The sequence below is a fragment of the Hordeum vulgare genome, chromosome 3H (assembly GCF_904849725.1).
Source record: "Hordeum vulgare subsp. vulgare chromosome 3H, MorexV3_pseudomolecules_assembly, whole genome shotgun sequence".
Lineage (NCBI taxonomy): Eukaryota > Viridiplantae > Streptophyta > Magnoliopsida > Poales > Poaceae > Hordeum > Hordeum vulgare.
Window position 1 is genome coordinate 589,160,629 of NC_058520.1, and position 27,280 is coordinate 589,187,908.

Consider the following 27,280-nt stretch of genomic DNA (forward strand, 5'->3'; position numbering starts at 1 on the left):
AGGCTATTTCATTAAGTTGGCTCTTTCTTGACACCGTTTTCTATTGCAAGTTATTGAATTTTTTTTGCAAGATAAAGTATAGATTAAACATCTGACCTTTTGTTTCAGAAATAAATCTCTACTTAATTACAAGAGGTCACTACGTGAAGGGATGGTCCATTTGTTTTTTTTTTTCTTTTTCATGAAGCTTGAGAACCTAAACTTTACCAGAAGTAGGAAGAAACTATAGTGATTTTTAGCATCCTTTGGAGTGAAAGCCAGTATCTGCATAATGTTTTAAATCATATTTTATATGCTTCTTGGTTCAGTTCCGAATCTGCCATCTCTATCAGACTAACTGAAATGTGATGTATAATATTAGGTCAATGATTCTGATTGAAGTGTGAAAGATGGGCTTGTGTTATTTCAATATTTATTTCTTGTAGAAGCAACCTAATGATTTCGTATATGTCCTGTTACATACGGTTTAGTATCATTGTACACCTTTGCATCTCTGGTAGTATAACAAACGGACAAGTGTTGTCATTGTAGTATGTTGGCCTTCATGATCCATATATATCTAAAGGACATGGGCATATTTGCTAGCACATTATTGAAAATAAAACAAATACTATGATGCTAAGTATTTTCCCGTGGCAATGCACGGGCAATTAACTAGTTAACAATAGTAGATGCGGTTGAACTGACATGGTGTATGTGTTGATTTCTGAATTGATGTTGTATGTGTTGATTTATAAATTGATGCACTTGAAAACTGAACTAAAATTGAAGTGAGAAAGAATCATTTATCCATTAAAGTCAAATTGCCCCCATTTTAATTTCAATATCACTTCATGTTGTAGAAAAACAAGATGACGATACTTTTTTATCGAAGCCCGCAACAGGAGTGTCTACACATATAGGAGGCATGGACGAAGCAACCAGTTGCTCGGGGCATCGGGTACTCTTTTGTATGTTCCAATTAGTTTTATCTATTTTGTCCGATCATTCTACATCGCGTTTCAGTTCTACTCATATTGTGTATTCGAACAAATATTTAAAGGAGCGTGCTATGCGGCGGCCGATGAATCTTTTTTTTAAATAACCACCGGCGCGTGAGTCGTCAGATCTGGCGCATCGCTCGAGCGACCGAGCTGCTTCCTTCACTTTTGTAACTTAGGTTTTGTTGCTGTTTTTCTGCAACTCCAATCTTGTTGCAGATTTTTCTTTTGCAATTGAGGTCCCGTTGTAAAAAAAAATCTGCAACTGAGATTATGTTGCAGAAGTGTCGCATCATCGTACTATCATATTTCAAAGATCCAGATCCTTGTAATAGAGCCGTTATTGTGATGAGAGATTGCAATAATATGCTAGTTGCAAAAACTTATAGTGATGATCATGAGGCACGTGCGCGTGTAGAGAATAGGGTGGACGTCAGTTTGCAATCCGCTGGATGATTTATAACATTTCCCATATTCGAATGCTTTGCCCTAAGGAATTTCTTGGGTTGGTATGGGACCTTTTGAAGATAGTCATTTAGTTATATGATTTTTTTTTTTAAATTGGGGCTGCAATTTGAATTTCGTCAAAATTCCTGGAGACGGCCCTGTATCTGGGTCTACACCACATGCGTATATTTTTAGGTCCTCCTTAGCAAAAGAGCCCATGCACTGCAACGGAAGAAAAAATAATCACACGTTCTTAATTTTTTTTTAAATGATCCAAACTAAGATGATCTTAGCCTACAAATGCGCAGTTCAAGATTCCACGGCTTGCATGTAGATTTAATACGTACAAAGTAACAGGCAAGTGACCTTGAATTTCGTCTCCAATATTGATTTTGTTAAAGTGTTCATCCCCAATCCAGATCAGTACTGGTACGAAAGAAAGACAAATAATGCATTGTTTATTAAGACTAGTACAAATGCCCATGCGTTGCACCGGAAAAAATAAACATAACCGGATTCATGTCATTCTGCATCATTTTTTTATATCCGATTTTACTAAACGTCTATGATAAAGTTAAACGTGCAGATTTTCTTATTTTTAATAAAAGTTAATATTTTCATAAAGATTGGACCACTTTCTAAGTATAGTTCATTTTTTAAGAAACTGGAACATTTCTTTAAAAATAGCATTTTAAACATATTTTGCTCCTGTTCGACTTTGACAAACATTATAGCTAGCAACAATGTGAAAGTATTGTTTCTATAGACATACCTATAACAGTTTGACTAAAAGGAAAAATATAAATAGGTACATTCAAGAACAAAGGAACCACGGTGTTCCAAGTTCAAAAAAAAACTTTGAACAGATGGCAACGAGTATATATACCAAAACAAAAAATATGAACGACAACTGCAAACATAACTCGTTGCATCCATCAAGAGTGCTTGTCAGGTAATATCATCTCAAGCTTCACACTAATCTAAGGGAGAAAAGTATCCAAGGTACATGAACCACACAAAACCAAACCTAGTTGGAATGTAAAATTATCCCATCTAGGACTGCATGGTGTCACCCACATCTGTTTCCCCTTGCACTTCACTAATCATGTACTGGAATGAACTAATCCATCTGCTAGGAAATGAGAAATAGGATTCAGTAATGTATGTCAAATAACCATGTTGTACTATTCAACACGAAAATATAGCATTGATGTACAATTCAAACTAACAATCTCAAACGTATGGGGGTAACCGTTGGGCGCCGGTTTATGTATGTTAATTTTTGCTAAACCTTTTGTTACCGAGGGATCTGTTGAATGGAATGAAATCGGGAGCTTTGGTCATGAATTCAAAAAAAACATGTTATCAAAAGAAAGTTAAAGACAAAACAGACATAACCGAAGCATGGCATGAGAGGGAGGGAGCTACCGTCGAGTGGGAATGGGCCTTCATGAGGAGGGGCGGAGGGCAGACTCTTCATGTGAGAGTTCGATTCAGGGGAAGAGCCGGCTACGCTCGGTAAGAAAAAGAAATCCAACCGGTATGACTTACTGAGTGGCACTGCAATGGAAGCTGGGTTCCAGGTGGTGCAAAAATTACAGTACCCAAAGTCGTTGTGCTAGTACGTGTATGGAGAAGTTCAGAGAAGCTCATGAGCATTTTCAGCTCATGATTAGCATCTCACAAAGCCATGAAACTATAAAGCTCAGAGCAATTTGTTAAAATTTATGTGTCGAGAATACTACATGTGCTATGGGCAACTTAAAGCAAACATAATTCGAGTAATCAACTAACTTGTGATCATCAGGTACCACCTCCCTCGCCCTACCCGCACAAAATATTGCAAAAGCATCAGCCTGCAGTAAGAATAACTTCTAGTTACTAATCAGACTGAAAAAGAAATAACATTGTAAAAATACTCCATATATCCAACAAAAGAATTGAGAGGGCAGCACTCACTTGCCGACACCACAAAGCTGCATAACATGAGTCCAGGTCGGCGCCGCTCATGCTCGCCAGGCTGCCGAAGCTGATGTAGAGCACGGACGTCGGGGCCTGCGCGTCTAGCCAGTCGAGGCAGGAGCGGTCCTGCTGAAGGAGGCTGTTGGACGACGCCGGGGAGAGCTTGTGGAGCGGACCAACGGCAATCACGGGCACGCCAGCGAGGTCGCGTTGGGTGGCCGCCAGGTCGTCGGCCTCCAGCGCGTCGAAGGGGTTGAAGACGAACCTCGCAGAGCTTCGCATCGCCTCGACCGCCCGGGACAGCAGCTTGCACATTAGCTCGTGCTCGTGACGGCTGTTGCTGCTGGCGCCCATCAGGTCCCGGACGCGGTACGGCGGTAGCTCCCTCACCGGCGCGTCCAGCTGCGACTCAGCCCTCACCGGGAGGTAGCCCTTGTGATAGAGCACCGGCTGGCCACGAAGTTGCGGAAGCACGCGGCGCTGCCGGTGCGGGGGCACCAGCGTCGGCACATCCAGCCGCCGCGCCACGCGCACGAGGGCCAGCAGGTGCGCGTCGGCGACCAAGCACGCGACCTGGTCCCTGGCGCCGGGAGCCTCCAGCAGGGCGGCCAGGCGCTCCCGGAACGGCGCCTCGCAAGAGCTGTTGACGGCGAAGATGTGCTCCATGGTGGCCGTCACCGTCTCTGGGGTGCCCGCGGGCAAGCCGTCGGAGACGGGCACAAAGTCGTAGGCCGGGTGGCAGGACGGGTCGGGCGCCGTCCGTCGCCGCCCTTTGCCGTCCGCGCGCTGCCTCGCTCCACCATGGCCGCTCCGCTCGAAAGGAAGCGTGTGGATAAGATAGAAGAAAGGACTGCGGGTTGAATACTCAGAAGTTGAGGAACTTTTCTGTAAAAGTGACAACGACGCGACGGACGACTAAGTTCCATAAGGTAGAGGAATCTAAATCATTCAAAAATATATATAATTAAGCAAGAGATAATCTGAGGGGCGGTGCCTATACGATATGCAGTTGCTCTTGGTTACATATTACACCGATATAAAAGAAGCTAAAAGCAACCAAAATGGAACAGTAGAGAGAAATGAAGCACCTTCTTCCATCTGCTGCTGGAGTCGGTAGTAGTCGAGCTCGTCCATCACATCCTCTGAGTCATAAAGCAGCTCTCTGAGATCATCCAGTGACTGGGCCAGAGGCTTGTTGTCGATCCTCCTACCCTCGGAAGCAGCAAGAACCATCTCCACGTACTTCATCTCAAGTTTGAGTTTCTCCACATCTTCAGCAAGCCCGATTTCCCGAGTCCAGGCTACCATCTGTTGAGTGAAGAGGCTCCCAAAGATGCTTTGCAGCAGACATCCTATTGCTGCATCAACAACCGTGTCAAGCAACCCCGACATCTCTTTCCAGCACACCTAAGGCAGCACAGCAAGGGTAGGCTTTGCACAGCGGAGAAACCAAATAGATGCATTCAAGAGGAAAGGAGTGGTATAGCGAACTAAAAGGCAGGCTTTTCGGCAAATGAAAAGAGTTGAACAATGCACCAAAAAGCAGCTAACTTTACCAAGTAGCATTGCTAGGATCCCTTCAAGTGATGCACAGGCCCCTCATGGCAGCTCGAGACGGGTCCGCACAGCTGTGGAACTACATGGAAGCCCTTGCGTCAAGTATTTGGTCCACAGCTGCAAAAAACTCCTCTTTACCGATGAATATGACGAGCTTATGGTGTTACATGACAAGTATCGTACTACTTAGAAAGTATTTTCGTGGAAGCTGGCCAAGGAAGCAACATATTCATATGGTATAGAATCACAGAGACTTTTCTTACCCCCGCGTGCTGTGTACCAACGAGAGGGTGAGCCGCACCAAGGCCAGGGGAGCCCCGTGGGCAGGATGAGGCCACGACATGAGTCCTCCACCACTCGACGGGATGCTGCGATGGAGATCGACGACGTTGATGGCTGCGCCAAGGCCACCACCCCACCCGCGCGTGGACCCGACGCAGAATCTCCGGCGGGGCATTTCCTCGAACACGCCCAGGGCGCGGAATTTCCTCGAACACGTCCGGGGCGCGGACGCGCTGAGTATGTCTGAAGCGATTTGATTTTGCAATGGACACCAGCAGCGGCGGCAGAGGATGTCTGAAGCGAGGCCTGACGCTGGTGTTATTACCTTGGCAACGACGTGCGGCGCTGCCCCCTGCGCGATCTGACGGCCCTCACCGGCCTCCTCCTGCGCCCCTCCGCCCGCGCTGGCCTCCGGCGCGGCTGCACCGTCGGCAGTGGCGGATTCGGGGAAGGAGGGTTTGGCGGGAGGGCGGGGCACCGCCGGAGGCGACGGGGCCGCGGCGGAGAAGAGCTCGAGCGGCGCGATCCTCAGGCGGCCTGCGGCGCCCCACCGGGCGTAGTCGGGAGTGTGGTGCATCTCCGCGTCCGCATCCGCGTCGTCCGGCAGGGAGGGCTGGGCGGCCTCCGACGAGCCCGTGCAGCTGGCGACGTCCGGCAGGGAGGGCGGGGCGGCCTCCAACGAGCCCGTGCAGCTGGCGACGTTTTCTTCACTTAAAACGAACTACGGGTTGATTATCAGTAAACGCAGGGGGACAGAAACATTAGCTCCTTTATTATTAGGGAAAGATTACATCCTACATAGTATTTTTTTTTTAAATGGTTAATAGGTAAAATAACATCATATTTAGATTCTACATATTTTTCTAATCAAATTTCATATACAACATGTTAAATTTGAAGTAGCAGTTTCGAAGATATGAGTATTTTAAAACACATTTAATATCTGAGGGTTTAATGCCAAAAAAATATCAAAGGTTTTCTATAAAATAGCATGACTGACCAAGAATACATATTTCATACAGATTTTAATCAACCGAATATGTGACATGCCAAAAAAAACATAATAGAAACACAATCACAATAGTCAGCAGGAACACTTATTAACATTCGGAAAAACAACATCGGAACAGTTCAAGTTCGACGACAAGTAAATACAATCTACAAAACAAACCAAGTTGACAACAATGGACAGAAACTAATCAACCTGAGTTGCACAGCTACAACATACATTATTTGCAAGGCTGCTCCCTTTGCTGAAGCATCAGCGTTTCTCATGGTGAATTATTAACTTATGAACAATCTCATGGTGAAATAGGAGGACCAAAAAGGGCGATCCCAGCAAGCTACACTACACACGCATCAGCATTCAGCAGGCAGCCTTGCGGGAACAAGTAACAGGAACCAGCCAACGCCAACGATCTCTACAACAGCCAGTCAGCCCATGTTCAACTGATCAATCGTCATTCGAGGACGCTTTGCGGCTGCAGCGGCCACGGCGTTCAGCTGGAAAGAAACCCTCTGGCCCTGGCTCTGAGGCTGGTGCTGCTGCTCGTTGCCCCTCTGATCCTGCGAGGAGTTCGGGTTAGGATTGGCAGCGTCTGCGTTGGCGCCTTCTTCCTCGTCTTCTGCTTCCTCGGTCTGAGTTGGCGGCTTCAATGCGGGTAGGAGCTGGTAGTTCTGGCTCAGCAAGGTGTCCTGCTCAGGTGGCAGAGGAATCGAGCCGGGCGGCGCGATGGACTTGGGCAGCGGGATTTTGTTCCGGCTGCGTGCCAGCTCGAGTAGAACCTGCGACATCAGAAAAATGACTTGTCAGCCCACCTATGCGTATAGAGTACTTTGTGTCAAATTAGAATCTGCAGGGATATGATAATAAACATAAAACAGGCACTTAGTGACTTCAAAGCATAAGCAAAAGAGTTGTTCTTAGCCTTTATCCACATACACAAGATTTTCTTTAGGTGTATCTTAGCAGCTAACACACAAGTGAGTACCCTTGTGCACCACCATCAATCTCTAATATCTTTGTACTACCTGGCATGATTTATCAACATTTTAGGTATATCTTGAGATGCCAGCCTCATACACATTAAGAATCAAACCCTGTCTGTTTCGTGTTTTCCTAAAAGTCTAGCCATGCATTCCAAATAATCGTTTTCTACTACGCATAGTCTGTTCCCAAGGAACTGGAGGGGGTGTGCGTGGGGTCACCAGTGTATCAGTGAATTGAAAGGTAACCATCATTATGGGATGTTATATATGGGGAATTCCGTACCAGAGGACACACCTGAGTTGGACTATGCTAAGAGTTCTATACTAAGGAAATAATCTTTTGTTCCCTTAGTCAAGAGTTGTTTCAACAGAACCAGAACCAGTTGCATTCTGCAGTGCATCCGTCCAGGACACTTGTCTTGAGTCAGCTATACAAAGGTCACCGAGCTGCAGCGACTGATGAAACTTATCAACAAAGATGTTTTCCCCTAATCAATATTCACCACTAGCCCGTCACCTTTTCTGATCTGCACTGGCTTTGGTGCCTTGTCGCTGATACCTCGTTAGCCCTCTAGTGCGTCCTGACCACAGGCATACCCTCCAGTCTAGAGGCTCTAACAGATGCTCTGCTCTCCCTTCTATGCAATTATATGAGTTGACCGGAGTGTCCAAATCTAACGAAAGTACTCTATAATACACATAATATATCTAAAGAGTAAAGCCACCTAATAAAGAAATTGAGTATTCTTTTTTTCCACTTTCAACAGAAGACTGCCGCTACAGTACCTCAGCAGCATCAACACACTAACAGAAAAGGGTATTTATTTCTTGCTTGATTTTCAAAGGTTACATTGTGAATGTTTTCCAAATAAGACATGGGCTCAGCTGAACGTTCCTAACAAGACATGGGGTTAACTGAATTCTAACTCTCAATCTTCTGCCCGACTGGACTCTCCTTGCATCATCTGCTACAAGCTGCACCCGGGGATTTAAATCTCGACACTCCCAGGTTACCCACCAAACTGGCAAAAGTTCAGCCCATTACAACATCCTAAAGGATAAATGAGTCGTCTTGGCCCTAATGGCAGTTTACTAGGAAAGGTGTCGTCGCCCGAATGGAGTGAATCAGGTTTAACTCTGAAAGTAAATGTTAAACATATTTTAGAAACAAGAGACGCATTGGCCGAGTGGTTAAGGCGTGTGCCTGCTAAGTACATGAGGTTTCCGCGCGAGAGTTCGAATCTCTCAGGCGTCGCATTTCTTTATTTTATTTTTCTTGGTAGATTATTTCTTTCTACTCCGAAGTGGACTCATAATGATCCCTTTCTATAAGTAAAGACTTGCATGGTCGCTCGCTTGAGATTGTCTGCATTCCTGGCTTCCTGCTATACAGCAGCAACCATTGGTCCTCACTTTGGTGGTAAGCTTCTTGTGCCATGTTCCTCTCTTTGCTTGGAATTTAGCATGCCTCTTTTCTTCTTAAACACCTTCATTCATCTGCAGCATCTATTTCTTTCAGTGCTAGTTTGCTCTATTTCTACGCCGTAACCATGACAGTTCTTTTGTGCAGTATTCTTTCCCTAATAATAAAGCACGGAGTGCTTCTGTCGTCCGTCGCGCGGTCCGTCGTGGTCATTTTACAAAAAAGCCCCTGTTGTATTAGGTATTCAACCCGCACTCCTGATTTGAGCGAACAGCTTTTCGTCTGATGGAAATCAACTGAGGAATGAATTCGAGAGGAAGGGAAAGGGGCGCCGACGACGCGCAGGTGGGGGCTCGGGGCGATGAGAGAAAGGGGCGCCGACGACGCGCAGGTGGGGGCTCGGGGCGATGAGACAAAGGGGCGCCGGCGACGCGCAGGTGGGGGCTCGGGGCGATGAGAGAAAGGGGCACCGGCGACGCGCAGGTGGGGGCTCGGGGCGATGAGAGAAAGGGGCGCCGGCGACGCGCAGATGGGGGTGGGGGCGTCGGGGTGAGCCGGATAATAATGCAGATCGAGGATGCGCCGCACCGGGCGTCCTTCGGAGGAAGTGGAGGGGCGAGGCGCCGAGCGGGAGTCACGGGTTTGGCCAGGGGAGCACAGCCGCCCCGAATCTGCCACCGAGGATCTGCTCCTTGGCTTCTTGACCTACCCGCTGGGCTGTGTGATCAAGAACAAGCATGACACTGACCTCGCCTCTCCTCTCGGCACCGGCGGCATGGCCAATCTGTACACCAGCGTCGTCGAACTCGACGCGGCAGGCTTCATAGCAGGTGGCTACCCCGCTGAGACATTGCTGAATCCACCCCTTAGCCCGTTCTGCAGGCACCCTGACTGCTCCACCCCCAAGAAAGACGTCGTGGAGCCAAAGAACTTCATGGGTCTGGTATCGTATAGCTCGTGGGCCTCGCCTGGTGGTGGCCTTAGGCGGCGTCGAGGGGGGAGATGGGGTTGCTGGTGATGGCCTTAGGCGGCAACGAGGAGGAGTTGGAGATGGGGTTGTTGGTGGTCAGAGCTGGAGATGGGGTTGCTGGGGATGTGAGAGATGGATGGATAAGCTTTCATGCGTGATCTCTCTAGAGCGAGGCATACACGTGACGGGAGGTGTATGTGTCGGCTTGAACTAACCAACATTATTTCTATTAGCTGATTGATTTTTTTTAATCCCACACAAAATAGGACATGCACAATGCATTTTTTTGAGCAAATGAACGTATGGAAGAGACGCATGAGAAAAAAAAACGAGCCCAAATAGTGAAAGAACCATTAGAAATGAAATATAATATTACAAATAAAAAATCTACAAAAATTAGGCTAAAGAATATCTACAGAATCAAAATCATTGGATTTGAACGTTTTGATAATTCTATAAAAGTCATTTAAATGAATTACACTCTATGTTTCTTTATGAGTGGCGTGTAATGGCACGCTAAGCATGTTTTTGTTAGAATAAACCTTGCGAGTTCAGCAGGGTTTACGGCCGTTGTTTCGGTAGCGTTATGTTTCCTCTACCAGATCTCCATAATTAATGGGTTAGCGAGATTAGCTTGGGTGTTTAACCCACAAAACCGACGCATATGTCATATTGATGTATTTGTGGGATGCACGAGGGTTGTGGATCGTAATAGCAAAAATTCAGGTGTAATGAGCCCATTTCCTTTGTTGTAATCTCGAATAAATTCAATAAAAAAAAGCAGAAAAATTGCAGGATTTTAAGTAGGCAAAAATTAATCTTCCACCTTTGTCCATTAGCGTTTTATACGTGATTTCATAAGTTTTATTTTATGTCTTTTTCCGTTGCAACGCACGGGCATATTTACAATATTTTAAAAGAAAACATTTAACATTATTATACATATTTTTTTAATTAATATCGCATAATAACACAACAAGCAGATTATATATTTTTTTCTTGCCCGGTGCAACGCACGGGCATTTGTACTAGTAGTTTTGTAAGTAGTAGTGCTAGATCGCCTTCATCTATATTCCCTGCTACCCCGTTACCTTTCTTATCTGTGTTGACTACGGTGCCTCCTCGCCAGCCCTCTAGTGCCTCCTGGCCACAGGCATCTCCTCTGGTCTAGAGGCTCTAACAGATGCTCTCTCTTCTATGCGATTATTTGAGCTGACCCATAAAGAGGGTCCAAATCTAATAAAAGGTATCAATAACACATATAATATATCTAAAGAGTAAAGCCAACTAATAAAGAAACTGAGTATCTTGTTTCCACTTCCAACGGTAAGACCGCTCCTACAGTACAAGCAGCATCACTGCACTAACAGAAGAGGGCATTTATTTCTTGCTTGATTCTCAAAGGTTACATCGTGTATGTTTTCCAAATACGACATGGGCTCAGCTAAACATTCCGAACAAGACATGGGGTAAATTGAATTCTAAGTTTCTAAGTCGTCAATTTTCTGCCCCAACTGAATTCTCCTTGCATCATTTGCTACAAGCTGCAGCAGGGGATTTAAATCTGACACTCCCAGGTTACTCACCAAACTGGCCAAAGTTCGTTTGATTCTAACTTCCTAAAGGATAAATGAGTCATCTTGGCCCTAATGGCAGGTTAATAGGAAAGGTGTTGTCGCCCGAATGGAACGAATCAGGTTTAATGCTGAAAGTAAATGTTAAACATATTTTAGAAACAAGAGACGCTTTGGCCGAGTGGTTAAGGCGTGTCCCTGCTAAGTACGTGGGGTTCCCCCGCGAGAGATCGAATCTCTCGGGCGTCGAATTTTTTAAATTTCTTTCTCAGGCGAAGTGGTTAGCTGCACCCAGGGATTTAAATCTCGGCACTCCCTGGTTACCCCACCAAACTCAATTCCAGCTGCCTAAAGGATAGAGTGATAAGAGTACTACTTGAGATGAATCTGGGTTCAAATCCCACACGATTCCCTCCTATGGTTTTCCTTATAATAATTTCAGTACAGCACTGACTGATATGTTGGTCCCTTGGACAGCTACAAGTGTTGACAAAATAATACATTTTGTCGTGAGGTCGAGGACTCGAAACCGCAATCTCTGCGTGCGTCGCGGATGGCAGCTTCTGACCAACCACCATGCCTGAAGCTTTCATGTGTTCTCATTGCGGAACGCATTCATTAAATCTAGCATCCACCCTCATCTGAAAATAAAATTTCCCCCAAAACATATCTCTCGGCCAAGACCCAGCAATTAACCGAAATCTCAACAGCACACATCAGTTTTTGTTTCTTCCCCGACACATCCTCTGTTTTCCCCAAATTGGAGTCCACAGCACAACTCCCCCTGATCTAGGGTTTAAAGTGGCCCCTTCTCCTCGCCATCCACGAATTGAATCGAAGATAAGTAGCAACAGAGCTAATTAACTGCGCGCTGTGCATCGGTTGGCGAGATCTGCTGTAATCCGTCGGAATCTGACGAAGATATATACGAGTACTACAGTAGAAGCTAGGGTTTGTGTTGTGGGGGGAGATAGGTGGCGGTGGTACCTCGCGGGGCGGCGGCTGGGAGAAGGAGAAGTTGACCTTGGCCTGGATGGCGAGGCGGACGTCGTCGGCGTCGAGCTGGGGCTTGCCGGCGTGGTCGGCGTAGACCTGGGCGTCGCCGAGCACGTCCCCGGCGTAGCGGTAGGCGAGGTCGAGGAACTGGTGGACGACGCGCGGCTCGTACTCGCCCTCGCCGAGCCCCATGGAGCGGAGCAGCTCCCGCACCACGCGCGCGTCGCGGGGCTCGTCCGGTCCCGCCGCCCCTCCTCCGGCCGCCGCGGGCTGGATGGGCGCTGGCCGCACGCCGCCGCCGCCGCCGCCGCCGTCCATGGTCTGGTCTGGTCTGGTGGCTGTGTCGTGTCTCTGTCTCTGGCTGGCGTGTGGGGGTTCGGGATTGAGGCGAGTAGGGTTTAGATACCGTACCGGGCTTACTCACTGCACTTGTGGTTTAGTTAGTGGGAAAGGCTTTGGGAGCACCTAGTGACGCTTTGGCCGAGTGGTTAAGGCGTGTGCCTGCTAAGTACATGGGGTTTCCCCGCGAGAGTTCGAATCTCTCAGGCGTCGCTTCCTTTTTTTTGCCTTTTTCAAGTTGGCTTACTTTACCTTTTTCTCTTCCAAAACATAGCAACCATCACTTGGGTTCACAATCATCAACACCATCTTCAATCTCTTCCTTAGACAATCAATCCGGTAAGAATCTAGGTGAGTTTACGGCAAAAAAATCACTTGGGGGTTAACTTGTCGTTGCATATCTGGATTATTTGGTCATGCATATGCTACAATGGTCATATTGTCGCGGCATTACCCAAAATGCAATAGTTCAAACATAGAAGTTCATTTCATCCAATCAGCCTCCTTAGAGGCCGTCGATATATGATTTATTGGGTCCGACTCTGTTCTGCTATTACTCGTCATCAACTTTTTCTTATTGTCTGTTTTTGTGGGGTATTGACCTCCCCATTCTTTACCTCCACGGTAACTCCTGAAACAAGATGCCCTTCCTCAATTTTCTCCACTATTGCAAGCACGCTCGTCGAGCTAGAGTTGTCATCTCCATCAGGTTCGGTACCCTATCAATTATATGGTACAAATACATGCACACCCTTATTGGTAATGTCCACTGCCCCTATTTGCAAAACATTATTGTCTTCATGGATTGATATCTTGGTTTCTCACTGAGGGAAAATTACCGTTTGCTACAAACTCCTGCATTTGGGAGCCCCACTCATTGTTAGGCTATATACTTGGCAATCAACACACATGAGAAGAGCTTTACCGAGCTACATGGCCTTGGATCCAGGTAACATCCTGCTTCTTGCTTGCCTAGATTTTTTGTTCTAGTCTTGTATGAGAAGTATGGTTTGGTGTTTACAATGTTGTAGATCTCAGGGATCGTAAGGTGGTTCTAATACATGGTTGAGGCTGGGAATACGTTGTCTGAGTTAGTCAGGGATCGTAAGGTGGTTCTAATACATGGTTGAACTGTTGTGGTTTGAACAGAAGGACTTCTTAGATAGAAGCTCAGGAGTGTTATAAGGAAACTACAGGGTTCATCCATGTTGAGAGATGACAGAACAAACACCACTTTATACAATTCTATTGTTGGCTCTCATTAATACAATTATCACTCAATATCAGCTCCAGGAAGCTAGAGTCATGTGTTTTTGGTACTAGAGCTTCATGGGTCTGACCCTATAAACGCACAATGTTCATTACTCGTCTTGGAAACATTTCATAGAATTCCTATTGTCGACCTAGATATGTCCCCCAACAAGGGCAGGGATAGGTACATTGCATTCTATAGCAAGACATGAATAGTATATGCAAAAGAGTTGGAGTTAGTTGCATAAAACCATCACAAATTTGAGGCTAGGTTAATAGATTAGTATCACTTCTCATATATTTTTTGCTAATCAATACCACTTCTAGGTCCAGACATCACACATGGCATTAATTGAGGCATGGTCACATTTTCAGGGCAATACTAATTGGTGGGGCCCATCACTAGTGGGGACAGGGCCTATAGCCCCGGCCCGTAAGGGGCTTTAGTCCCGGTTCACCAACCGGGACTAAAGGGACGGGACTAAAGGCCTAACCTTTTCGTCCCGGCCCTGTTACACGTCGGGACTAAAGGTGCTCCACGTGGGCGCCTCGTAGCGCCCCAGGGGCAGGCCCTTTAGTCCCGGTTCGTTACACGGACCGGGACTAAAGAATTTCAGATTTTGCTGGTTTTTGGGTTTTTTTTGAATGAAATTATTTTGGGGTTTTAGGGTTTTAGGGTTTAGGTGTTCCGGAGATTAACGTGATGCCTCGTTTGGTGTTCGGGAATTAGTTTTCATATAATTTAAATAGAAATAATTATGCATATATATATATATATATATATATATATATATATATATATATATATATATATATAAGATTAACTTATCTTACAAGCGATCTTATATATACAATTATATGGAGATCTGAATTATCGGGACTAGAGCCCGTCTATTCGATTACATGGACGAACATCAGTAATGGCCCCTAGCTACACTAAATCGTCCTTTGTCTTCTATAGCTTCCGTCCTCAGAAATCCCGCAAGCTCCTCTGCAACAGCAATCGCGCGTTGCTGTGGTAGGACCTTCGTCCTCATGGCCGTGTGCTATATAAGAAGAGGAGATGAATATGAATATCAATCATGATAACAAAGAATGACGGGTAAAAATAGAGGTGTGAATGTTCATTGCTTACGTCGAATCTGTGATCCTTGAACTCAGAGATAAACGTGTGAATGGTCTCGCAAACATAGTATCCGCATAGATGCGTTCCCCGTGGATGCTGGTCGCACTTTACGAGAATAGAATATATATAATCAAAATAATAATCTAGCATCATAAATGTATTGAAAATTAATAGAAGTATATCATACTACTACTTACCTGAGCCGCTCTAAAGGTCAGCTTCTCAGGAAAGTTACCTGTAGTCACGCACTTGAACCGCTTCCAAACCCTGCCCGACAAGGATAATGATTTGCTAAGTTTTTCATTAATTGATATATCAGAAAATCATCGAAAGAGACCGATAGAGCGCAAGAATGATTAAAATTACCCTTGGAGCATGTCCTGCAGGCTTTGGAACTGTTCCAAGGGTCTCGATAATGGGTCGAAGGCATCAACTCTTCCCTTATCAATTTGAATGTCCAACAGAATCCAATGAAAGCTGCACATGTATATATATATATATATATATATATGTGTGTGTGTGTGTATGTGTGTGTGTGTGTGTGTGTGTGTGTCAGTAACTTATCAATTACACTTATAAGTGAATGGACACGACAGAGTAAAGACCCTCACCTGAAGTTGTATGGAAACAGTATGTGGTCACAGAAATTTTGATCTGTTAGAAACCTTAGAAGGTTTTCCTCCGTCTCCTTGGGTTTGTCACTTAGCGTCGCTATATGTATTTTATCTGGGTCAATAAACCCAATATTTAGGATGCTCTTACTTTTACACTCCAGAATCTTCATTCTGCATAATAGAGTACAAGTTATATATAGACAATGAATTGAAATAACTAAACAAGTTATATGTAGACAACGAATTAAAAAACTTATAGACAATAGCAACTCATAAGCGATTTGTCAAGGGTGTCGCCATTGTACATCTGGAAGAGTTCATCAAAGTCGATATGGATTTCTTCGGAGCGGCCGTAGTACTCCCGTGGGACACTTAGCACGATCATCGTTCTCCCATTCTTTGATTCACTTAAGTACCATTTATGCAAGTAACGCATATTTGTTGGGAGATCATCTTTGCTGACCAAAGGCTCTCCCATGACAAACTGTGGCTTAGGGGCTACCACAGCCTTGGGTATCCCGTCGTCTTGGGAAGCCAGCAAATCTTCAACCGAGATACCACATTCATCCGCCAACTCCTTTGCTCTTTCAAAAGCTTGCCCCTGCACCGGAGGGGGAACATTCTCGGTTAACACCTTGAGGGGTGGGATCGACTGTTTGGCCTGTTGTCCAAGCCGAGGAACGTCTGATTTTTTCTTGCTTGTAGTTGAACTTGATTTGCTCCCACTTGCACTTGCACGTGAGCTGCTCTTTTTCACTTCCTTCTGCAATGTGCGTGTATAGTCATCAGGCTTATAGTGTAAGTCATACTGTGATGGAGTGGTTATGAAGTCTTTTGCCCATGTTATGTGCTTCTCGGTGTATTCCGGGCGGGGCTCGGGTTCCTTCCTTTTCATCTGCGCATCATGCTGTTCCTTTGCTATCCTGGCGTTTTCCTCGGGGGTACGATCATAAGGTCTGATAGGAAGATTAGCATGAGGTACCTTTGGGAGGGGCGACAGTTTGCGCTTTGGGGAGCTCCGTCGCTTAGAAATCTTCGACGGAGCGTTCTTGCTGGCACGCTTCCGCTTAGTATCATGTGTGGGCGGCGGCGGAGACGGACGACCCAAGTCCGGCGGCGGTGATCGAGATGGACTCGTGTTGTGCTGGCCGACGTCATGTGGAGGGCTTGGAGGTAATGGAGGTGTAGGTGACCTGCGACGACTCGGAGGCGGTGTTGTCCTTGGGGCCGAGCCTGGAAGCTTGATGTAGTTCTTGTCCCATAGGATGACTCCACCCAGTACTTCTCCGAGTGTCCTCTCATCTTCGGGTCCAGCTATGTCGAGCTCCATATCATTAAACCCCGTCATGATTTCATCCACCCCGACTTTAGCAAAGGCAGCTGGAATCTCACGGCCATGCCAGCGTGCATCAGGGCCAGAAGGTAAAGCTTGTCCGACGGCCACCTTCATGGATATGTTCTTGAATTTCTGATGGAGTTCACATGATGTTGACTCCTTGATACCATCCACGGGGTAGCCGGGACCGCCCTCTATCATTCTTCGTTCATCGTCGGGCGGGGCCTCAGATTCAGCCACGCTGCTTTTCCGCTTAGATGGAGCGCCGGTAATATCAAGTGCAGGATCTTCCTGGCGTGGTACTCCTCTAAGCTCATCAATTTGCTTCTGTTGCTCGTTAATCCTGGCAAGCAACTGGTTGAACTTGTCATTCTCATCATCCTGCTGCCGCTTCTTTGCTCTCTCTCGGCTTCTGTAAGTGTCTTGGTCTCTGGCAAACCCAAGCCACCACGGGTAAGAAGGACCAAAGCCTCGCGTTCGTCCTCCATGTTCGTCATTGCCGAGGACCAGTGTGAGCAAATCTTTATCTCTATCTGAAGTGAACTTTCTTTGTCCCTCCTTAATTTCTTTCACTATCCTTTTCCAATTCTCCCTGGTTATCCTAAGCTCGTCATTGCAGATGAGGTCCCCTGTTGTTTCGTCGTACGACCCACCATGCGCAAGGAACCAATTTCTTGCTCTCAATTCCCACTCATCACAGAGTGGTTCAGGTACGATGCCTTTATCTATCAGATCTTGCTCTTACTTATCCCACTTTGGGATGGCAGTCTCATAGCCCCCTGGCCCCAGCTTGTGGTGATATTTCTTCTTGTCGGCATTTATCTTGTTCTTTTCTGATAATGCCTGGGCATCTTCTGACTCCTTGTACTCTTGAAATGCCTTCCAGTGATTCGCCTGCTTGGCTAGATACCCCTCGAATACTGGCACTTTTTATGTCTTCAGATAGTTTTTCCATATCTTCTTCTTCCAGCTACGGAACAGTTCGGCCATCTTATTCAGAGTCCACTGCTTGACTTTGGCCCTCAGTTTGTCTGCGGCGTCTTCATTCTCACATTCTGGCAGGTTGAAATGTGACATGAGATCATTCCAAAGATTATCTTTGTACCTTTCGGCGACATAGTCACTATCGGCTGCCCCTTTGCGCTTGTTCCACTCCCGAACGCTGATCGGGACGTGATCCCTAACGAGAACTCCGCATTGCTTCTTGAATGTGTCAGCAGCATTCTTAGGAAGCTTGGGTTCGCCCGTAGGAAATATCACCTCGAATGTGTAATGCGTCCGTGCATCCAACTTTCTAGTCGGGCCTCGTTTCGTAGTTTTGCTCGATGTGGAGGCCTAAGAGGGAGAAACATTCGTCAAATGAATGTATATGTATACAATATAGAGTTATCTCCAATATTTTTCACATATTACAAGTGATTGTCGAACTTCATATGTATACCTCGCCGGACTTCTCCTCTTCACCGGCTTCTCCATCAGTGGAGCTATCACCTTCTCCGTCATTGGACCTATCTCCTGCCCCATCGGCTTCATCTTCGTGTCGCTCAACCTCCATTCCAACGTCCTGGTTTAGATATGACGACGGAGATTCAGCTGGTTCAACGTCGGGGCCGTCTTTGATTATATGTTCGAGAAGTTCTTCCTTTCGAGGTTCCTGATGTGTGGATCCATAGTTCTGCAAAAAACGGATTCTCTTAACCTTTGTACCAAAAAAGAATTATTCTATGAGGAACTCCGTTCCAAAACAACTTAAGTCCCGGGTCGTGGCTCCACCCGGGACTCCTAGATTTCTGCATAGTATTCAAAGTAGGAGTACTTTTCCAATTTGAGCATTCAATAAGCAAAACCAAATCGTAAAATAAAGTAGTATTCAAATTAGCATGCATTCAATTATAAGCTAATACATCATCACTTTTGTCCGTACATCGTCGAATATTATCACTAATACTCCTCGAATACTATCATACATATAGCATCACTAATACATCTAGAAATGTAGCGCCCGACGGGTATCGGCGCGGGCGGTGGACACCCAAAGAGAAGGAACCATCACAGGATCATAGCTCCACTGAGATCCCCAAAGAACCTTCCAGGTATGCTCGAACCTGCCCTCCAACGCAACCATGTAGCGACGGACGTGCTCATCCTCCTCGCTGACACGGTGACGTACCACCTCCGCGGTGTCCGGAAGCCTCGGCACCCTCACTGGCCCACGCGACCGCCACCAAACAAGGATCGAGTCAACGACGGGCTGGCTCCTCACCAACCTACGCCCCTCGGAAGGTAGCACCTCCCAATACCAGCCGGGCGGAGCCCAATCCCGGACAGGGCCCCTCTGATCAAGCAGGTGTCCTCCGCTGAGTCGACGACGAGGATGCGGGATAGGCATCGTAAAATGAACTAAAAAGATAAACTAGTTCTATTAATTTTCTTGCTAAAAATAAACTATTAACAGTTAAGCATATACAATAGAAAATTAAACTATTAACACTTAAGCATATACAATAGCAAAATTAAGCAATAATTTAAGAAACACTATTAACACTTAAGCATATACACTATACAATAGCAAAATTCCTCCTCTTCTTATTTTCATTTTTCTTCTCCTCCTCTTCTTTTCTTCTCTTCTCCTCCTCTTCTTTTCTTCTTTTCTTATACACTATACACTATATACACTATAGCAAAATTCCCCCTCTCCTTATACACTATACACTATATACACTATACACTTAAGCATATACACTATACAATATACACTTTTTCTTCTTTTCTTCTCCTCCTCTTCTTATTTTCATTTTTCCTAATCTTATTTTCTTATTTTTGTTCATATTTCTTCTTCTTCTAACCCTAACCTAATTCTAAATATTACTAACCCTATAATCTAGCACAAACCTAATAACAATAGGAATTAAATGACAAAAAAAATCTTTTTCTTTTTCTTCTTTTCTTCTCCTTTTTCTTCTTTTCTTCTCCTTTTTCTTCCTTTCTTCTCCTTTTTCTTCTTTTCTTCTATACTGGCCGAAGTGTTGGGGAGGAGGGGGCGGGGGGCTTACCGGCTGGAGGTGTCGACGGCGCGCGGCGAGGAGGACGGCGCGGCGGCGAGGAGGACGGCCGACGGCAGGCGGCGGCGAGGAGGACGGCGGGCAGCCTGACGGCGTCGGTTAGTTCGTCGCTGTGCCGCGCCGGGCAGGAGAACGAGAGGAAGAAGAAGAGAAATGGACGAATTGGGTTGGAAATTTTCGAAGTCCCGCTTATATAGGTGGATCTATAGTCCCGGTGCGTGGCTCGGGCCGGGATTAAAGACCCCCTTTAGTCCCGGGTGGAGCCACGACCCGTGACTAAAGGCCTCTTTTCGGGCAGACCAAGAGGCGGGAAGCAGGGGGTCTTTAGTCCCGGTACGTGGCTCCAGCCGGGACTAAAGGGTGTCTTTAGTCCCGGGGCGTGGCTCCACCCGGGACTAAAGCCCCTCCTCGGCTGCACGATAAGTTTAGTCCCACCTCGCCCAGCGAGGGGACTAACACTTGTTTATAAGCCCCGTCGCAGCTTGTCCATCGAGCTCCTCTCTAAAGCAGGCTTACGGGCCTAAACTTATTGAAAATTGAAACTATATTCGAAATTGTAGAGAAAATTCAATCTGAATTCAAAGTGAATTCAGGTTGAATTTTGTCCATGATTTCTCATATAGTTTCAATTTTTTTCTATGATAATGAAATTTGAGAATTATTTTTGCATATTTGAGAATTTGACAAAACTATGATAATGAAAAGTGTTTCAAATTGAATAAATAATGCAAAAATATTTTCTATTTTCATAATTAATAATTTTGACTATCCAAACTATTATCTATTTTGTTATTTTCAATTAAAAACTATGTTTATTAAAAATTCTTTTTGCATATTTGAGAATTTGACAAAACTATGATAATGAAAAGTGTTTCAAATTGAATAAATAATGCAAAACTATTTATTATTTTCATAATTAATAATTTTGACTATCCAAACCATTATCTATTTTGTTATTTTCAATTTAAAACTATGTTTAATAAAAATTCTTTTTGCATATTTGAGAATTTGACAAAACTATGATAATGAAAAGTGTTTCAAATTGAATAAATAATGCAAAAATATTTTTTATTTTCATAATTAATAATTTTGACTATCCAAACTATTATCTATTTTGTTATTTTCAATTAAAAACTATGTTTATTAAAAATTCTTTTTGCGTATTTGAGAATTTGACAAAACTATGATAATGAAAAGTGTTTCAAATTGAATAAATAATGCAAAACTATTTATTATTTTCATAATTAATAATTTTGACTATCCAAACCATTATCTATTTTGTTATTTTCAATTTAAAACTATGTTTAATAAAAATTCTTTTTGCATATTTGAGAATTTGACAAAACTATGATAATGAAAAGTGTTTCAAATTGAATAAATAATGCAAAAATATTTTTTATTTTCATAATTAATAATTTTGACTATCCAAACTATTATCTATTTTGTTATTTTCAATTAAAAACTATGTTTATTAAAAATTCTTTTTGCGTATTTGAGAATTTGACAAAACTATGATAATGAAAAGTGTTTCAAATTGAATAAATAATGCAAAACTATTTTTTATTTTCATAATTAATAATTTTGACTATCCAAACTATTATCTATTTTGTTATTTTCAATTAAAAACTATGTTTAATAAAAATTCTTTTTGCATATTTGAGAATTTGACAAAACTATGATAATGAAAAGTGTTTCAAATTGAATAAATAATGCAAAACTATTTTTTATTTTCATAATTAATAATTTTGACTATCCAAACTATTGTCTATTTTGTTATTTTCAATTAGAAACTATGTTTATTAAAAATTATTTTTGCGTATTTGAGAATTTGACAAAACTATGATAATGAAAAGTGTTTCAAATTGAATAAATAATGCAAAACTATTTTTTATTTTCATAATTAATAATTTTGACTATCCGAACTATTATCTATTTTGTTATTTTCAATTAAAAACTATGTTTATTAAAAATTATTTTTCCATATTTGAGAATTTGACAAAACTATGATAATGAAAAGTGTTTCAAATTGAATAAATAATGCAAAACTATTTTTTATTTTCATAATTAATAATTTTGACTATCCAAACTATTATCTCTCGTAGTAGCGGGGTTTCGAACGAGAACTCATCTCTTACAAATGGATTTCTTTTTTTTAACTTATTTGAACTCCATACTTTTTGTGTGTTCAAAATGCACCATTGAAAGGCACATCACAAAATTTCGACAATTTCTGACTTCATTTGGTATATTTCGTGCATTTACTTTTTTTTTTGAGCTAGTTGACCCTGAAATTGAAAAGCACTAGAAATAAACTCTAAAAATGTTGAAAGTTGGCATGCTATCATCATTTCACCCACATAGCATGTGTTAAAAAGTTGAGAGAGCTACGACAAAAACTGGATGCTGTTCGTGTACAAAACTGACAATCTCTTTGGAAGTAGCACAGTTTCGAACGAGAACTCATCTCTTACAAATGGATTTCATTTTTTTTTAAATTATTTGAACTCCTTACTTTTTGTGTGTTCAAAATGCACCATTCAAAGGCACATCACAAAATTTCAACAATTTCTGACTTCATTTGGTATATTTCGTGCATTTACTTATTTTTTTGAGCTAGTTGACCTTGAAATTGAAAAGCACTACAAATGAACTCTGAAAATGTTGAAAGTTGGCATGCTATCATCATTTCACCCACATAGCATGTGTTAAAAAGTTGAGAGGGCTACGACAAAAACTGGATGCAGTTCATGTACAAAACTGACAATCTCTCTCGAAGTAGCAGGGTTTCGAACGAGAACTCATCTCTTACAAATGGATTTCATTTTTTTGAACTTATTTGAACTCCATACTTTTTGTGTGTTCAAAATGCACCATTCAAAGGCACATCACAAAATGGACAATCTCTCTCGAAGTAGAAGCGACCCCCACAATAAGAGACGACATTCTTCTTCTCTCATATATGGTGGACACTAGCTCACCTGATTTTTCAACCGTCGATGATGGTCGCTACTCCTACTTCCCCTAGTGCATAACCAATATCTAGCACAAGGAGAAGCGACCCCCACAACAAAAGTGGTTCCGCGGCACGCCACGTGGTTCCGCTGCACGCCACGTGGTTCCGCTGCACGCCATGTGGGACTAATGGTCTTTCATTTTTAAATGATTGTTTTAATCAAAAATAGATCTGTTACAAAAGGGATTTCATTTTTTGAACTTATTTGAACTGAAGACTTTTTGTATATATATGTGGTCGAAATGCATGATACCATGAAGTTAGAAAGGGCTAAACCATTCAAAAGTAGCAAATGAAGTTAGAAAGGGCTAAACCATTCAAATTTGGAAACTAATAATGGCACAAACTGAAACTAGACATATATAAATTGGTCCAAGAAGTACATGATACTAGTCCAAACAGTACATAATAATAGCTACCATAGATATATATACAAGTGTTCGACGTTAAGAACACTACTCGTCTGAATCATCTAAATCAGAATGTCCACGTTCCTCGAGGTTACGCTGGCCATAGTTGACGACTCGAATCTTGCGGTACAACTCGTATGAAACGTATGCATCTTTTGCTGCATACTCAATGTTGATATCATCAAGTGGGCCCTTCTCCCAAAGTCTGTGCTGAGACTTTGGGAAACTGGTCTTCATATCACCATATGACTCATCGATCAAGGCAACTGCCATATGAGCCATCAAAGTCCTGTCATGTCGAAGCCTGAATATCGTTTGGAGATCAACGAGGCAACCAGCTGGTATCTCAATACCGAAGCTGTGCCTCATCTTCAGCTTGTCGTTCCTTATGTCAACGGAAGCAAAAGTGATGCCGCTGCGAAGGAAGTCCATGAGTTCTAGACAATGCTTGTCACTCCTGCAACAGAAACAAATTAAAATGGAACAAATGTTACATACTGCTGCAATAAGGAAACATGTTTCACTACAACTAAATAGAAACTTATCTTTAGGATTCAAATAGAACATATGCAATGGAACCTAGAGAGATCACTATAGCTATCCAATGGGACCTAGAGAGATCACTAGCTATATGCAATTTTCATGACTATGACATATCATATTGCTATCCAATGGAACCTAGAGAGATCACTAGCTATATTCAATTTTCATAACCTTGGATCAAAGAACACCGCATAAAATTGTATCACTACAACTATGATTTCAATGGAACATATAGAACCAATCAGATTTTTCAGATTATGGAACACTATTCCAATCAGATTGTGTTTCCTTCAACTAATCAAAATTATTTCACTACAACTATTTGAAGCGAACCAACTATGATTCCAATGGAACATATTAAACACTAGTTGATTCTAATACGATTTTTCAGATTATGGAACACTATTCCAATGAGATTGTGCTCCCCTTCAACTAATCAAAATTGTTTCACTACAACTATTTGAAGGGAACCAACTATGATTCCAATGGAACATATTAAACACTAGTTGATTCTAATACGATTTTTCAGATTATGAAACACTATTCCAATTAGACTGTGCTCCCCTTCAACTAATCAAAATTGTTTCACTACAACTATTTGAAGGGAACCAACTATGATTGAAACAAATAAACTTACAATGTCATTATCTTGGATCAAAGAAAGCCTCAAAACTTACCTCGCCCATTGGAAGATCAAGACATGGCGTGCGAAGCATAGTTGGATGACGGCAACACCGCGTTGATCGGCCGTGTACTCCAGATCAAGCCCCAAGAACTTCTCATGATCCGCTGCGTGGTCAAACCATTTTTCCTTCAACTGTTGAAGAAAAAACGACACCTCGTTGCTCAGGTTCGTGTACACGACATCGAGCATCGTCGTGCCATGTGCGAGCTCCTTACGAAAGCTAGTTGGCATGGTGGAAGAAGAGAAGGGAAGAAGACAGGAGAAGAACAGAGAGGGCGACGCGAGAGAGAAGAAGAATAGAGAAATGGCGATTGTACGCTTCGGTTCGTGCTTTTCATCGCCCGAAACGACGCGGGATGCAAACCGTTTGGGTCTTTAGTCCCGGATTGAGCCGCCAACCGGGACTGAAGAGGTATACCAAACGGTTGCCACAACTACGGCATGCCACGTGTTAGGCCTTTAGTCCCGGGTTGGGCCACCAACCGGGACTAAAGAGGTATACCAACCGTCGCCACCACTACGGCAGGCCACGTGTTAGTCCTTTAGTCCCGGGTTGAGCCACCAACCGGGACTAAAGGGGGATACGAACGGTTGCCACCACCACTGCCTGCCGCGTAGCCCTTTAGTCCCGGTTTGGGACATGAACCGGGACTAAAGGCTCCTTACGGGCCGGGACTAAAGCCTCGAGGGAGGCATTGAGAATTGGGGCGACGTGGTCGGGCCTTTAGTCCCGGCCCAGAGGCAGGCCGGGACTAAAGGGTCCAGGCCAAAGACCCGTTTTCCATTAGTGCGTCGGACATGGCGGACTTGGCAAATAAAGAGGTATTAATGGGGAGCTCATCGACTTGGGGTAGAGCCGCATAATTAGTTGTTGGTACGCCATTATTATTAGGCGATAGAAGGGCAATAGGATAGGGCAGGAGCCATCATGGAGCCAACCCTCCGCCACCATTCGCTTTAGGTTGTATCCTAGTTGGAGCACTTCTCGCCATTACGACTAATGATAAGAGAAGGAGAGAGATTTCTGGGCCATGATCAATCTGGATGGAGGATAGTCTAGATGAATTTTGAGGAAATCTCTTTTGTATGTGTGTGTGTATGTGTCTCTATGTGTGTGTGTGTGTGAGAGAGAGAGAGAGAGAGAGAGAGATGAACTGATCTAGTATTTCCATTGAGTGTTATACGTTGGAGTCACCACTGTTATCGCCAGTAGGGTGAGAAACACGACATCAGGATGGATAAGGTTAGGAGGGAGAAGTGGTAAAACAGAGATGATGTATTGGAGAATTTTTAGTGGGTGATACAATCATGCGCACAAGCAAGGTAGTTGCCCTCGTTGAGCAATTATCTGTGGCAATCATCAACCAACATATCAAGGCAATATTCAAAAAACATGATTGCCATCTCCTCTTCCAAACGTGTGGTATCCCATCAAATCCCATTAAAAGGTGGACATCACGAGGATTAACTGGTGGTTCCATGATAGGAGGGTGGTTGTATCATAACCCACTATGATCAACCCCTAGTTTCATGCTTTGAAGTGTCATTAATGCATATTATTATTTCAGTGCGAGGCAACATTTTTGTCGATAGCGAGACAATTGTGGTCACTTCGTCAAACTTGAAACTCTGTAACTCTAACCCGATACTCAGTAGATGTTGTTTAAGTGCATCTATGTAGTGATGTAAGCATGTCGTATGCATATCTAATCTGTAAGGGCATGGCCAATGCATAACTTCAACGTGCTGCCCCACATGCCGTGTAGGCTCAATATTGGCTTGGATGGTGTCACGGGCTCTTCTGTAGCCAGGTGTCTGAGTCTAGTGGTGCTGCACATGCAACCGGTGTTGTGCTTCGTCAATATGTGCCTCGCTCACCACATCAAACCACTTTCCCCTTCTTCCTCTGATTTCTCGTGCCAACCACTCCCTCTCTGTCTTCTTCTCTCTACTACCTGATCCATCCATGGATAAGATCGAGCGACCTCTCTCTCTAAACTCCATGCACAGAAGGCCACACCACTAGATTGCTTCGCCGGCGCGTGCCATCACCATGAGGGGTTGTCACTGCGGGAGGCAACGCTACACACGTAGATCGTTAGAGAAGCCACAGTGTTGCGGCCCATCTAATTGCAACAAAAATGTGAATAGGGTCGAGGGCCGGGTGGAGCTCTTGGCATGCACACGCTGCAAGGGAGCGACTGTGGCTGGGGTGCACATGCGAGGTAGGAAGGGGCCGTCCCGAGCTTGGGCATGTCCATGGCCATTGGCCATGACGGCCGAGCCAAGACGTGTGTTGTGGCTATATGCAACAACAATGGTGTTGCAAACTGCGTCGACAATCGATGATCTTGCTCAACGATGGCCCGGAACTGTGCTCTCCTCCCTCGCCCATGGCCGCACTCAGCTCCCCATCCATGGTCGTGTTCATCTTCCCCTTACAAGGAAAGACTTTCTACAACAAGACTCTTGTTGCAGAAGTCTCTTTCCAACATAACTCATGTTACATAACACTAGTAGAAAATAAAGCTTTTTTTGCCTGATCAGAGCAGCAGTTCCGGTCGACTTACGAACCGAAACTAATGCATGCATCAGTCCCGGTTCGAGCGGCCAAGACGCCGGCTGGGCCTCGGAGGGCACCAGTCCCGGTTCGTATGGGACCTTTAGTCCCGGTTCCAGCCACGAACTGGGACTAAAGGGCCTGGCTCTTGGCGCAACCCC

At 44.1% G+C, this 27,280-nt stretch overlaps 1 protein-coding gene and 3 non-coding genes across 4 annotated transcripts; 3 read left to right on the forward strand and 1 right to left on the reverse strand.

Moving 5' to 3' along the window:
- Positions 1–6,309: 6,309 nt before the first annotated feature.
- LOC123445413 (transcription initiation factor TFIID subunit 9-like) lies at positions 6,310–12,545 on the reverse strand. Its single transcript, XM_045122399.1, has 2 exons — positions 12,172–12,545; positions 6,310–7,013 (listed from the first exon to the last, which is right to left on the reverse strand). Exons 1-2 carry the CDS (start codon positions 12,496–12,498, stop codon positions 6,663–6,665), a joined length of 678 nt encoding a protein of 225 aa, XP_044978334.1. The 5' UTR covers positions 12,499–12,545; the 3' UTR covers positions 6,310–6,662.
- TRNAS-GCU lies at positions 8,391–8,472 on the forward strand. Its single transcript has one exon. It is a non-coding gene; the product is annotated as a tRNA-Ser (tRNA).
- TRNAS-GCU lies at positions 11,352–11,433 on the forward strand. Its single transcript has one exon. It is a non-coding gene; the product is annotated as a tRNA-Ser (tRNA).
- A 105-nt stretch (positions 12,546–12,650) lies between the features above and the next one.
- Positions 12,651–12,732, forward strand: TRNAS-GCU. The gene has a single exon. It is a non-coding gene; the product is annotated as a tRNA-Ser (tRNA).
- The last annotated feature ends 14,548 nt before the right edge of the window (positions 12,733–27,280 follow it).